Source organism: Berghia stephanieae, chromosome 1 (assembly GCF_034508935.2).
Source record: "Berghia stephanieae isolate SIO BIC M18660-M18661 chromosome 1, UCSD_Bste_1.3, whole genome shotgun sequence".
Classification (NCBI taxonomy): domain Eukaryota; kingdom Metazoa; phylum Mollusca; class Gastropoda; order Nudibranchia; family Aeolidiidae; genus Berghia; species Berghia stephanieae.
In genome coordinates, this window is record NC_088360.1 from 69,356,640 (window position 1) to 69,372,670 (window position 16,031).

Below are 16,031 nucleotides of genomic sequence, written 5' to 3' on the forward strand. Positions count from 1 at the left end.
ATTTTAGGTTTATTGTAATTCATGTACTGTATATATTAATATTATGTATCAAGTTTAGTACTAACTTAGGTTCCGAAAACCCACATTACTAGCCCTCAAAACGACGATTAAACATGCAATGAAGATAAATCATCAAAATTAATACGATGATAATTATAATGATCTTAATGATAATGATGCTGGTGGTGATGTCTCGTTGAGAAAAACAACTTGGGGGGGGGGGGGGGGGGGGGGGGGGGGGGGGGGGGAAATGACGAAAAGAAGCTCTGAAAGAAAATACCGTTTAGTAAATCCTGAAATTATGTCAAACCGTGACGAAAAGTTTTTAAAAAACTAGGCATTGACAGCTTTTTTGTACGTATTTAATCATCGAATACTTAATTTAAGGAAACCTAGAAATGAGCTCTGTTGATATCATAAAAGATAGAGGTGGTTTTTATCATGTCTGTTAGAATCCACACTCTTTAAATCTTTCATTGTAATTTTGTTGCGAAAAATAGAAGTAGCAGCTTTTTCATAATAAAATAATTATAATAATAATAGTATGATGATTGTGATGGTGATGATGATGATAATAATATTAATAATGGTGATGATAATATAAATAGTAATAATAATAATAATAATAATATTTATAACAAATAATGATAATCCTATAATGATAATAATGTTATTAATAATAATAATATATTTGATAATATAGCTCTTATACTATTGATAAAAATAATATTGGTAATAACAATAATAATATTTACAACAAATAATGATGATGATAATAATCATAATATTAATAATGATGATGATGGTATAATAATGATAATAATTTAATAATAATAATAATAATAATAGCACCTACATACCCCTCATAACCGCACATTGACGGAAATCAAGCAGGTTCCACATGACAATTACATAAACCTGATAAGGGATATATATATTTATATAATAAGACAAAGAAGAGCTCATCAGGTCTGTTTTAATTTGCTTTTTTAATGTGGCCTCAGAAAAAAATACCTTCTTATAATATCTAATGGAAATGTATTCTAAACATTTGCGGTGGCCCGAGAACATGGCCATGTTTTAGAACCTCTTTTAGGTAGACGAAGAAGGAGTTGATTATTTAATCTATGGATCAAGGAGGATCATAACTGTGTATAAGATACGAGAGATAGAAATGTGTCGTTCGGTTAAAATGTTGCAAACACAGAAATGCGATCCTATTATAACTGTTCGACAGGCAACCAGTGAAGTGTCCAAAGCAGCGATTAGGTATGATCGTTATTCATCTTTTTCAAAATAATTACTTTGATCAGATGTAATGGATAAAAAAGATAAATTTTTAATTAGGTTAATATGTCTAAAATCTCTTGATTCTCACATCGACAAAAATAGAATGATTGAAATAGCCTTTAACTATTTAACAAATATTTTTTTAAGTGGCGTTACTGTCTACCAATAAATGGATTAATGCATCAAAGATTAAATGTTAAATAAATTACAAGAAATCTTTAAACGATTTGAAAGATACATTTGACCCACCATCTCAAAGCGGTATTATACCGTAATGGCTTAGATGCTAAAATGGAATTTATAGTAAAATATATACGAAAGTTGGGTCAAATTTGTCTGTGTGCATTGAGGAAAACAAAAATCTTACATTCCACAACTACAGACACAGCACCTGTACCACCCGCTACTTGACATACACAATCAACAGATCAAACACAACATATAGGCAACACCTTTTTCTAACGAACCACTAAGGAATGGAACAATCTGCCAGAAGGAATAGTGACAGTAACGAGTCATGAACAATTCATGGTCGCTCTGAGCGCCTACAACATAGAGCAGCGCTTGTCACCAGCATGGTGACGTTGGGTGCCCGAGCGATGAAGAACTTGATTGTCGCTTTTAACATCTGATTCACTCCGGCTTATACAGGTCACAAATTAAATAACAGTAATTATTATCATGTCAAATGTGTCGAAAATCACACTCCAATTGTATGCATTAAAAACATATGATAGAAAATAAAATAAAATGAACAAAAGCAAGCGATTTTTGATTGATGTATATAAAATAAAAACCAACTATAATATAACATCGATTCAGATGGTGGATCAATCCATTTGGCTTATCACAGCTTGCCTTGAATCCCATTTTTAAAAAAAAAACTTTACCCGCCGTATCTACATCATAGTGCATTGTGCACAAATAAATTGAAGGACCAAAAAATGTGAACATTGAAAACGCATCGATGACATAATGTAATTTGTTATAGTTACTTCACAATACAATGAATTAAAAACTAAACTACTTTAAACCAACTTATATTGATAACATTGTTTGGTCCCACTGTACAGTGAGTGATCGAGATGGGTAATATTATTTGTCTCACATCGATAACCAGTTAACTGCCGCACGTTGGAAAGACACCTATTTTAAGAAAATGACCAGAAAACTCGTCCATCAAATATCGATGGATTTAAATGATCCTCATATTATTGGCAAAAACTCTCACTTCGTAAAGTCCCAGGTTTGGGAGTTTTTGCCAAGATGAGGGTCATTTAAATCGATCGATATTAGAAGGACGAGTTTTCTGGCCAAATTTTTAAATACAAGTTGTACCAGAGTTCGGCAGTTAACTGGTCAATACGTTGAGATCATATTTCGTCTATTGATAGCGTAACGTCTCCCTGACCGAAATTGAAAAAAGTGCTTTGTCAGTTTACGGCGACGGATTGGAAAATGATTCGTCCGAAACAAGGATTGTTTTCATGCACTCGTACAAATACTCAATGAAAAATGATGAATTCAATGCATAGATATACATCTGTACTACCAGATCGCTTGCGATGTACGTTAAGCACGCGATACGACGCCATTCATACTTGAGGCAACCTGTACAAGTTGTATATCTATGATTCAATGGCACTATGAGTAGAGAGTACAGAGAGTTTTGCAAAGGTTTTTTGAAGCAGGGAAAAATTAATGAGGTTGAATGTAATGTAAGCTATAGTATAATCATCAAAGATGAATGATGTGGACGTATCAGATTTTTTCCCTTTACGTGTATCATCATCAACATCTTATAAATTTTAGAATTTTAGAACATCTTCCCCTTTTCCTCGTCCTCCTCTTCCTCCTCCTCCTCCTCCATAGTTTATTACGAAAAATATTTCGTTGGCTCAAATACTTTTCCCTGAGCTTCAAGCAGTGGGCTTGAATGACGGTGGTGGTGCACTGCTTATAATTTTAGCATCGGAAATCCCGGAACTGTACCAACATCATGCTTTTAATTCAGTAGTTGAGGAGGCAATTTCCATATCAGATGTCTTTGTTGATTTTACTAGAGCATACATCCGACCTCATTATTGTTTCTTTTTTTGTTTAACTTAACCATCGGAATGCATGTAACATTGAGTTATTCGTCGTGGAAATCTACGTTCATCTCGGGGTTTTCCATCCCCACCCTCATCTGCATACAAATATAAGTGTATAATTTCCTCCAGGCTTCGTTCACCTCTTTGGTATATCCGTCGCCTAGAATGGCAGACAGGCCGACTTGCATGGATGGCCACATTTTCTGTTGAAAATTGGAAAAAACAACATTGATTGTTGGATTAATTATGCTTGAAAAAAAAAGATAAGTTTGACATATTAATCATACAAAATTGAAAAAAGTAGTTTAGAAATATTCAACATAGATTACAAACAAAACAACGTTTGAAAAAATAATGAAAACAATCATAATCTGAAGAATGAAAGAAAAGGATTCATGGAATGTCCACAACATTAGACAATCCTTCCTCCACCGATAATATTCGTGGTTTGTTTTTATTGCTTTATACATCGCCTGATAGTTTTTTGAAGAGTCAATGCTCGCAACTTGTTTTTCTATTTCATATTTTACAAAGATCGCTCTCATATTTCATGTAGGTTCATGTAACGCTGAGTGTCCACAACATCTTTCGCTTATTTCAAAGACTTTTTATATTTATATCACACAAAGAGATTTTTGTCGCACTCTTGCTTGCATCTGGTTTTCCCCATCTTCGAATGAAAAGTTATACTTTTATGCTCATTAGTCATCGGTCCAAATTACACCACAAAATGAACATAACCTTAAATGACCTAATTTTTCTCTCCTTCTATTTGAGAATAGCAAGAGTGCGACAAATATCTCTTTATGTGATGTGATTGCGTGGAACGAAATCGCCAAAAGTAGCTTAGCAACATTTCATTGCGTGGTTTGGCAGACCAGTTACAGGACGTTTCTGGTTGATGTTGTATACATTTCTCAGAGGTAATAGAATGACATTTATCAAACATTAAAATTAATGTCCAAGTAGTATTAACCAGGATCTGACATTTTCGAACCATCAGTGATGTACAACATTTTGCTTTTCTATGGACAGAGATGATCATTTATTATTGTAACTTGGAATTTAACCATTCGGCAAAGTAAACTGTCACTTGCAGATATAAAATAGTTTTTTTTTTCTTCATACCTTCTCTTTCCTTTCCAATTTTCTACTCTACTGTGCTAACAGATTCAATACTCTCTCTCTCTCTCTCTCTCTCTCTCTCTCTCTCTCTCTCTCTCTCTCTCTCTCTCTCTCATCCTCCCCTTTCGTGGCAATCTGAAAAAAGTTTTTTTGAGCGCGAAATGCAAGCATTAAGTGACGAGTGTAGTGACTTCCTCATAGACCAAGGGCCAAAGACTAGGACTTCATAATAATATAGATGTCGCTGGCCAAAGACGATCAAGGTCCCCATGAGGACTGTAGTAGTGTAGTAGACACTCATTTTGTCTTGTTAACCTACTGGTTGAAATAAATGTCGGTCAGAACGTTTCTTCACGTCGTCGCACCCTTTGAACAAGTTTCTGTCAGATATTGAATTTGGTGTAACTTATTTATTCTGTTTTCCACGGTTTTGTACTGGTCCTGTTATCTGATTTTCTCTTGCTCTTGGTCTCTAATTTACACACTAGTCCGACTTTTTTTTGAGGTGAGAAATTCACTAGACGTGCTTGACGATTTGTTTTGTTTGTTTGTTTTTGTTGTTGTTTTTTTTCTTTGGGGTTTTTTGTTTTGTTTTTTGTTTTTGTTTTTTTACATCATCATCATCATCATCATCATCATCATCATCATCATCATCATCATCATCAGAATCATCATCATCATCATCATCATCATCATCATCATCACCACCATCATCCAAATCATCATAATCACCATCATCATCATCATCATCATCTCTCTCTCTCTCTCTCTCTCTCTCTCTCTTTCTCTCTCTCTCTCTCTCTCTTTCTCTCTCTCTCTCTCTCTCTCTCTCTCATTCATCAATACGTCACCAGACTTTTGTCTTTCCGCTATGGATTCCTTGTTATCAGTACTTTCCGTTTGTTGCAGTGGTAATGCAAATAGTATTTTTTGATCCCTTTTGTCCTATTTCTTTTTCTTTCTTTTTTTTTCGCGGTCGTAGGAACTGCATATTAACTTTGTAGTTCGTTTCTTATTTAACAGTAGCAGGTACAAATGGTTCGTTCAATTGGTTGCAGTATAGTTTACTAATTCACCATTGTTATTTTTTATTAGTACTGCAGTTAGTCTTTATAATAGTATGGAATCAAACGTGTCGCGTAATTTTCAGAAGCACCGTATTTATGGAGAGGTGTGTTCTCTAATCTTTTACAACTTAGGGTTGGTGTTTAACGTTGTTCTGTACAGCCCATGTTTAATTTTTGTTAACGAGCACTGAATTACTGGCACATCTAAAATTTACAAAACTAGTTTTACAGATTGTTATTATAACTTGCATTTAAAATCAAGGGTTGACTCAAATGATTATATAATATCTGCTAGTACATAATATAAACAGCGTGTCTGCGTACTCTCACCCATAAAGGGCGTAGAAACGGTGCCTACGTTCGCGGGTGCATTATAATTGGTAATTTGACGTTGGGAGTCGATATATGGCCTGCCCGTTACCAGATTCATTTGCACGCACCTCAGACTTTATTACCAGACCAATTTCTATCGTTGACGGTTCAAAAGATTTGTCTCAGTTAATGTTAATATTTTCATAATACAATAGTATAAAAATGTTAATAGATGAGTGTCTTTCCTACGAGCCTTTAGTTCTCTAAAAATAATGCGGGTTTTCCACTAGTTTGCGGTAGATAACAATCGTGGAATGGAATAGAAGCTTCAATGTAAGTTACAATGATAAGATGTGAACGGTTCCAGTAGAGATGTCAACTTAATGATTGACTCGCAGGAATTTTAAACACGACTTTTAACACAGATTGAGGAAATTGCTTATTTGCGTTATATTAAAAACTTTTGCTGTCATCAATGTCAACTTTCAGACACTTTACATTACAACGGGATGACCTAAAGTTGTCATCATTTGAAAATTGTAAGTGGCTTCTAGTAGCAAAATGTTCAATGTGTACACGAGTGCATTTGATTACGCCTCTTCCCACTGTGTTTCAAATCCAACCACTTCCATTATATAATTGCGTTCTTAGTGCAATATTTGAACTGTTTACAGGCCTCTGCCTTTGCCTTTTGGCCAATTGATAAGGTTTGATTGTAATTTTGAGGATGTTTCTCTACTTTGAAATTATTCCTAAAGTCTAGAATTTTAAATGGTAGAACAAAAAAATAAAAAAATAAGTGGCATTTCATTCTGATTTTGAAGTGTTCATTAAGTCAGTTATCATATACTGTTGTATGACAAGACCGTCATCAACATCTCAACTATTCCTCTTTCAGCATAGGCAAATCGATTAACAGACTGTAATGATCTACAGTGGAACCTCCCGATTACGACACCTCTGAATAGCGACAACCTCCTGATAACGACATTGACCCGTGGTCCCGATTTTTTCTCTCTTTAAGATCAGTAAAAAAAAACATCCAGATAACGACGCACTTTTTGATAAAACCTCCGAATAACGACATCATTTTGGCGATTTTCGTGGATATCTGATACTAAAAATACCGAGTATGAGTACTCAAAGTTTATAAAAACGATTCCTGCTTGAACCAATGAGTACGCAGCTTTTGAAATCAATGAGAACGCAGCTTTTTTTTTTTTGACGAATCTTGGCTGATATGCATTAATAAAAACCAAGGTATAAATGTAAGTGTAAGCAAGTAAACACAAAATCTTGAAAAATGTGATATTATTGGTGGTGATAGTAGTAGTAGTAGTAGTAGTAGTAGTAGTAGTAGTAGTAGTAGTAGTAGTAGTAGTAGTAGTAGTAGTAGTAGTAGTAGTGTTTTTGTGGGAGGAGGAGGAAGAGGATGAGGAATTTTATCTAACTCACTTGTTTTAAAGGGTTTTACAGCGCTTGTGACACATCTATGTCATATCAGCGACAGTAAAAAGGAAGAAAATTGGAGAGTAAAAAACATTCTAGATTTACAATTGAAATGACATAAGAAAAAGTAAGACAAAGGGGAATGGTCTAAATAGGGAACAGATGTAGATTCCAGGAACACACTATCAGTGTACTCAGTTCAGATCACCTAAAAGTCTCATCCAGACACACGCACAAGAACCCTCTAAGAGGAATACACTACAATGTTTTGTTTGTCTTGTCAATGTTAATAAAAACTGATCCCGCGGGCCTTACCACGCCCATTTTGTCCGCCATATTGGAAACCTCTAAATAACGACACCTCCGGATAACGACATAAAAACTCGGTCCCGTGGCATGTCGTTATCGGGAGGTTCCACTGTATTTCAAATCTCTCCTAACTCTCTCAGGATTTTAAATAACTCAATACATATTTTTTCACAGTGTCGCCCCATACTTTTATGGTTTTATTCCAGCATAATAAATCATTACACAATTTAAATCCACAGCCATAAGATTCATATGACTCCTATTTGCCAAGTCCCATTTGCCACTTCTCCTTCATAGATGCGTCACAGACGAATTATTGAGATTGGACGTGTTTGGGTCTTTGAGTCATTGGTGCACATGTTATTTGTTGCAATGACTGTACTCACCTTTAGCATGTGGGGCTTGACGTTGCGTTTGTCGTGTGTTTGCCCCAGGGCAATAAGAACTTTATTAAGGAATTGTGAATCATGAAGTGTTTCGACGGCAGCACCCAAACCCTCCATTACCGTGACAGCATGTTTCTGTATAGATGGATAGAAAAGGTCAAATTTAGTGTTGAGGACAAGAGCAGCTGATGTAATATCTTATGATGTCAAAGATGTCTGCGTCAAAGTATTTTCACTGTGATATTTTTTTTGGGGAAAAAGAGACATATTTAATTAAATGGCCCATTCACTGCATCCATTCCGTTAATTAAAAAAAAATTGTTACATGATCGTGGTTATATTTCAAAGTCTCCTCATGGATATAATGTGTAAGTAATAGTTTTTTAAAAAAGGTATTGACAATGATGTAGTGTAAACAATAAGTAGTTGAAACTGTCCAAGAGAGGAAGATTATATATTTTGGACATGTTCTCCGATATGGCACTCATAAAAACAGGTCTGCAGTGTAAAATGCTCGGAAAGAGAATCCAGGGCCGCCAAAGAAGACAGCGATTGACAATGTTCGATTGGCCAGCTACAATTGAAGGCTGGTGTCAAAAATTCGTTGAGTCGATTTTTCTACGTTTTGAGATTTTCCATCCATGAGATAAATTGAAATGTAAATTAGATAGTCTATATTTTATGCATCAAATTTTGTGAATTTGAAGTTTAAATATGATAAAGTAATAGACCGAATGAGAAATATTAGGGGAAATAATCCTCAATATCTCAAAATGGGGAAAAACGGAGTTAGGGAGTTTTGGAAAACCACTCTTCAATTAAAGATGACGTTCCATCATCTGCAACTTCCTGATGAGAGAGGCAATTTAGTCGTCCTCGTTGTTATGATGATTATGGTGATGATGATTGTTAGGTTTGGTACATGGACTTTACAAAACACGTGGTGCTCATAGAATGACTGGCATTATAAGGACGTCTGAACCAAAACACATGTAAAAAAAAATACAGCTCAAAATCTATAACGTCAGAAAACTCTTATACAATAGACAAATGCTCAACATCAGTGGGTAAAAAATGTTTATTCTAAAAAAATAAATCTAAATGCATTATAAATAACCGGGCAATCTACATATATTGTACAACAGTTAAGCATTCTTGAACAACAATAGCAAAGTGTGATGGAACGCCATCTTGCATGAATATTAATTCTTCACTATTTTTAGTAAGTACTGATAGCTGGCCAGATATCAGCTCTCAGTATAGTGAGGTATCTGTCTTCATTCAAGGTTTCATGAAAGACGAAAGGACCCACAATCCTGTCCGAAGTCATTCTACACCATACCGTTACCATTTGCCGGTTCGGGGTTGTTTACAGGCAGTGGCGTGGGGCCATTGGATCGAATGGTGCCAGGCACCATACCAATCTTTTAAAAATCATTAACAGCATAATTTAATTAAAAATAAAACTGAGAAATTTTAACTCCAGTGTCTTCCGCCAACTCGCCAACAACATACTGCCTTTTTACTCTCCACTCTATTCAAGATTCCGAATCACGCACTGCGCCGACTCGTGTGTTGGTGACATCACTGCGCGAAGTAGTGAGAGAGTCAACACCGTGGTGCAAAGCAATCCCAGCTCCAGTTAATGCTCTATCCTTTAGTATCGCTACAGCTGATTGAGCGAGAAACTGGGTCGAATTATACTATCTTCAAATAGCGGAAAACCCCTCGACGTGCCAGGATCTGAGAGCTCCACCGTTGGACGGAGGGATGCGCCAAATTAGGGTAACTTCGGCCATCCAAAATATTACATTAACTGTCAAAAACACTGATCATTGTCAAGTTTATTTGTAAGCAGCAAAGAAAAACAACATAAAACTTTAAAATATGACATATCAACCCCCCTTCCCCCCCCCCCCCCCCACCTCTTTTTCACGATTATTGAATAAAGTAATTCTTTGCAACGAAGCATAGTGGACGAATTTACCAACATTTTTCTTGCTTGTAGTGCCGAGTTGATGGTTACGTGTGTATGAGTGTTTATTTGTGTGTGTGTGTTTGTGTGTGTGTGTGTCTGTGTGTGTTTGTTTGTTTGTTTGTGCGTGTGTATTTGTGTCAGTCAGAGAAAGACAGCGAAGATTGTCAACAGTTATACTTTGGTGTCTTTTTTGATTTCTTAAGTTCTTAAGTGGAGTGATTTTTTCTTTATGATGCTTTAAGATCTGAATCCACCTTTTATTTGTGCAATCATTAATCGTATTCCACTGATTTCCATTATTTGAGATATACTTTGAAGTTTTGTTTTGTTAAACAATGAATTGCAATGAATCAAGTTGACTCTTTACTTCACCGACCGTTTGGGAGATTGACACTAGATGACAAATTAGAAATAAAAAGACTAGTTCCTCACCAACCAACTGATTTTGAATTAACACAGGTGTGGAAATCTCGAAAACGCTCTTTTTCAGTGACATGGTATGACAGACATGAATGGCTCACAGTTAATTTAGAAGAAAAAAACGTTTCTTTTGTTTTTATTGTCTACTTTTTACAGATACAACAAACACTGACAAATCTTTGACATCTATAGATAGAATGCGCTTGGCCAAGGAGTTCACAACATTGCCATCCGGAAGTATAACGGACCAACACACAAACTCTGTGTAACCATGAACTTTTATAGTCTGGTTAATACAGTTTAGTGAGAACAACTCACAAACGCGGATGGCAAAAACAATAACAAAGGCCTGAGTGACGTCATCTGCATACTATCTATAGGCTATAGTGACCTTAACCACTTCCATCGTATTTCTTGACCTCCTGAACGTTGTTTTAGCACCATTAAAAGAGTGAAAAAATTCTTGCGAAATTCAATGAAACAGGAGCGGTTAAATTCGTTAATGATTCTGTCAATTCACAAAGCTGAAATAGATGCCATTCCAGATTTCAATAAATACATTATAAAAAGATTTGCAGAGATGAAACATCGCCGTTCAGATTTTCTTTACAAGTACTAAAAGTAAGTAATTTCTGTCATAGGTTTTTTTTTTTCTCTTTTGATTTACATTTATCACATATTGATTGCACTATCTACCAAATCCAATCCTTTATATGGTGGACAGAGAATAATTACAAAGACCTTTTCATACGGGACTTGTATCTCAGTGTTGTGGCTTGTTGTTTTCATGAATTATTTGTTTTTGTGAGTTTTGTCCTCTCGTAGAAACCATCGACCCTCCCCCCACCCTTACAAAAAAGAGAGTTTTTAACATGTGCTCTTTCCCGTGTTAACTGTTTTAGAATTTTTTTTCTTCTTCTAATCATGGCACCACCATATGCCGTCAATACGCCACGCCGCTGTTTACCGGTAATACGAGGATCTTCTAAAATTGTCATACAGTATTCTGTCACCAATGATGCCATTTAAAAAATTATTAAAGTGGAACACAAATAAAGCTTTGTACGTTATTTAACTCCATATCTCATAATTTTTGACCGAAAAACTAATGGACGAATCAATGTAAAAATCAATTTTGTTCCTACAAATCGAAAAAAAAGTAATGTCTTTTCGTGTTACCAAGCTACTTAAACTAAGACATGTCAATCCAACGCATTCTAAAATAATTAGTGGTTGTTACTGTTGTGTACTCAAAATAATTGTCACAAAATCAGCCAAAGTAATTATTAACGATAAGCGGAGGAAAGTGTTTTTTCCTTAAGAAACTGCCTATATACACTAAGCGACGATATCTTATGAGGTCGTGATGGAAGGGCATAATATTTTTCTTATATTATACACTTTGGCGTCTGTTTTTCATCAAAATCTAAATCTACAAATTCAAATTATAACCACTGCAAACACCATTTATCCCCACAATGGTAATGCCTCTCTTCCTTGTCCTAATAAATTTGTCGTTTGGCTATTCATAAACCACCAGTTGAGAAGTATTACAAAACAGTTATTTTCATAAAGTAATGAACGATGGACGAAAACTATCAATGTGGCATAGCAACACAATGGCGCGATGAGTTTAGCTGGTGACCGATTTCGATCACTCACCTTTTCTATAGCTATAAATAGACACAAAGAAACAAGTAACATTTGAAATAAAACATATTGATAAACTGATAAAATCAGCATTTAAGAAAACGAAAACCGCTGCTGGAGAGTGACCCTAAAATATAGCTGGTTAATGAAAACCATTAAAATTAAGAGTGTTCTTACAGCTGCTCCATCATTAAAACACACTCACTCACCGATTCAAAATGTCAATCGAAATATCATTGTTGATCCTGTTTTCTCTTGTTTTAAACCACCTAAAATCATAAAGTCTTTCCTTGTTTAATGACACCTTTAGTAGAAAAACGTTACAACCGATATCCTTTCAAAATGGACATATGAGTAAATAAACGTGTTGCATTTTCTTTACCATTTTACCCCTCTTAATGCGCCTCAATATAACTATTTTTGAGTTATTTCCACGTGTTTTACAGCTTTGTGGCATGATTGATTCAATAACAGCTCTTATTCTCGTGCCGATCGTTTTAACATCTGAGCCTGTTTTCATGAACGCGACTAGCAGTTAGTCTCTGCTGACTCAAGGACTTGAAAAATTGGATTTCATCTGAGCTGACCAAGCAAGTCCCAGACTAAAGTCACGGCACCTTCGGACTAAGTTTGGTCAAGTTTTAGTCATTTGCTGAGGCCGGACTTCAAGCTTAGTCTGAGACAAGTTATTAGGATACATCATAGCGTCGACGACTATTTTTAGATTGAGAGAGCTTCGATTTGGAAGGAAAATACGTCGGTTACGAATGACAGAGTCAAAATTGTCCTGTTGTTATTGACACTAGCTTTAAAAAAATGTTAAATAAGTGCAGATCGTCGAATGTACCCATTTTGTAGGCAAAAACTAAATTATAAACCCGAATCTAATCGGTTCGAGAGTTGCGATTGAACGGAGACTCAAAGAGGAAGGTTTCCTTTCAAACAACAACAACAACAACAACAACAAAAACGATTAGAAAGTAGAGTGGAGACAAAGGGTATTCTGTTAGCATTGTAACTGACTGAAATAGTGTGATTCATCAGAACACACTCTCTGTTTTGTTTGTTTGTTTTCTGGTTCAATTTGCTTGAGTTTCAATGAAACTTCCATTGGCCTAAATATAGAATTGACAGTAGATCCCTAGAAATAGGAAAGCTAACGCTACTAGAAGGGACACTCCTTCTTTGAGCCAATGGTCAGCAGCCCTCGCACGCTGACTCGCTAAGCGCGTGTGCCTCGCTAAGTGTTTGCCCTAGATACGGCTTGTCGCCTGTCTTTCTGTTTATGGATGTGTATGTTTATGTGTATGTTTCTATGTTTACATTTAGTGGTAGATCTAGATATATCTTATAAGAGAGAGAGAGAGGGAGAGAGAGAGAGAGAGAGAGAGAGAGAGTGTGTGTGTTTGTATGTATGTGTGTGTGTGTGTGTGAGAGAGAGAGAGAGAGAGAGAGAGAGAATAAGTAGGAGTGAAATATCTGTTCAATGTTATCGTTATCATAATATAAGTATATAGTTATAACAAGTGTAACTAAATGACAAATTGCCATATTTATGTACAATAAAGATCTATTATTATTATTATTATTATTATTATTATTATTATTATTATTATTATTATTATTATTATTAGTAGTAGTAGTAGTAGTAGTAGTAGTAGTAGTAGTAGTAGTAGAAGTAGTAGTAGTAGTAGTAGTAGTATTTTTAATTCAGAAAAGTGAGTGGAGCAGGCACTTATGTTGGTAACAACAAGATATGAAGTGAGTAGAAAAGTGCCAGAAGACAATAGAGAATAAAAATTTTTTTCGCGGCGGTGGTGGGGTTCAAACCTGCGACCTTATTGGTACGACAACTCCGCCTGGCAGGTGAGAGCGTGGCTCTACCGTGTGAGCTATCCACGAACACAAAAATATTCGTTTCAAACCCAAAGTCATTTCTAGATCCCTCTCTCACCCACTTCTTGAGATCGCCGATTCGTTCACCATCATCGCGAAGTAATTTTGACCAGCAGTTAAGCTTAATAGCCAATATTCTCATCACAAACATATAACATAGAAACGATTGAGACATTGAGTATGCTCCGGTGTATGGGGTGAATTTTTAATTCAGAAAAGTGAGTGGAGCAGGCACTTATGTTGGTAACAACAAGATATGAAGTGAGTAGAAAAGTGCCAGAAGACAATAGAGAATAAAAATTTTTTCCCGCGGCGGTGGTGGGGTTCGAACCTGCGACCTTATTGGTACGACAACTCCGCCTGGCAGGTGAGAGCGTGGCTCTACCGTGTGAGCTATCCACGAACACAAAAATATTCGTTTCAAACCCAAAGTCATTTCTAGATCCCTCTCTCACCCACTTCTTGAGATCGCCGATTCGTTCACCATCATCGCGAAGTAATTTTGACCAGCAGTTAAGCTTAATAGCCAATATTCTCATCACAAACATATAACATAGAAACGATTGAGACATTGAGTATGCTCCGGTGTATGGGGTGAATTTTTAATTCAGAAAAGTGAGTGGAGCAGGCACTTATGTTGGTAACAACAAGATATGAAGTGAGTAGAAAAGTGCCAGAAGACAATAGAGAATAAAAATTTTTTTTTCGCGGCGGTGGTGGGGTTCGAACCTGCGACCTTATTGGTACGACAACTCCGCCTGGCAGGTGAGAGCGTGGCTCTACCGTGTGAGCTATCCACGAACACAAAAATATTCGTTTCAAACCCAAAGTCATTTCTAGATCCCTCTCTCACCCACTTCTTGAGATCGCCGATTCGTTCACCATCATCGCGAAGTAATTTTGACCAGCAGTTAAGCTTAATAGCCAATATTCTCATCACAAACATATAACATAGAAACGATTGAGACATTGAGTATGCTCCGGTGTATGGGGTGAATTTTTAATTCAGAAAAGTGAGTGGAGCAGGCACTTATGTTGGTAACAACAAGATATGAAGTGAGTAGAAAAGTGCCAGAAGACAATAGAGAATAAAATTTTTTTCGCGGCGGTGGTGGGGTTCGAACCTGCGACCTTATTGGTACGACAACTCCGCCTGGCAGGTGAGAGCGTGGCTCTACCGTGTGAGCTATCCACGAACACAAAAATATTCGTTTCAAACCCAAAGTCATTTCTAGATCCCTCTCTCACCCACTTCTTGAGATCGCCGATTCGTTCACCATCATCGCGAAGTAATTTTGACCAGCAGTTAAGCTTAATAGCCAATATTCTCATCACAAACATATAACATAGAAACGATTGAGACATTGAGTATGCTCCGGTGTATGGGGTGAATTTTTAATTCAGAAAAGTGAGTGGAGCAGGCACTTATGTTGGTAACAACAAGATATGAAGTGAGTAGAAAAGTGCCAGAAGACAATAGAGAATAAAATTTTTTTCGCGGCGGTGGTGGGGTTCGAACTGCGACCTTTTGGTACGACAACTCCGTCTGGCAGTGAGAGCGTGCTCTACCGTGTAGCTATCCACGAACACAAAAAATTCGTTTCAAACCCAAAGTCATTTCATGATCCTCTCTTCACCACTTCTTGAGATCGCCGATTCGTTTACCATCATCGCGAATAATTTGACCACATTAAGCTTAATACCAATATTCTCATCACAAACTATACATAGAAACGATTGAGACATTGAGTATGCTCCGGTGTATGGGTGAAATTTTTAATTCAGAAATGAGTGGAGCAGGCACTTGTTGGTAACAACAAGATATGAGTGAGTAGAAAAGTGCCAGAAGACAAAGAGAATAAAATTTTATTCTCTATTGTCTTCTGGCACTTTTCTACTCACTTCATATCTTGTTGTTACCAACATAAGTGCCTGCTCCATCACTTTTCTGAATAAAAATTCACCCATACACCGGAGCATACTCAATGTCTCAATCGTTTCTATGTTATATGTTTGTGATGGAATATTGGCTATTAAGCTTAACTGCTGGTCAAAA

The 16,031-nt window shown here is 36.3% G+C and overlaps 1 protein-coding gene across 1 annotated transcript in view; it reads right to left on the reverse strand.

Annotated features, from left to right (window-relative positions):
- Positions 1–259: 259 nt before the first annotated feature.
- The window catches only part of LOC144980513 (neuroglobin-like), a 130,962-nt gene continuing 115,190 nt past the window's right edge, over positions 260–16,031 (reverse strand). The window contains exons 4-5 of the mRNA XM_078928154.1: positions 8,032–8,166; positions 260–3,586 (exon numbers count right to left, since the gene is read on the reverse strand). Coding sequence (XP_078784280.1) covers positions 3,425–3,586; positions 8,032–8,166 — 297 coding nt within the window. The 3' untranslated portion in view covers positions 260–3,424. The remainder of the gene's footprint in view (positions 3,587–8,031; positions 8,167–16,031) is intronic.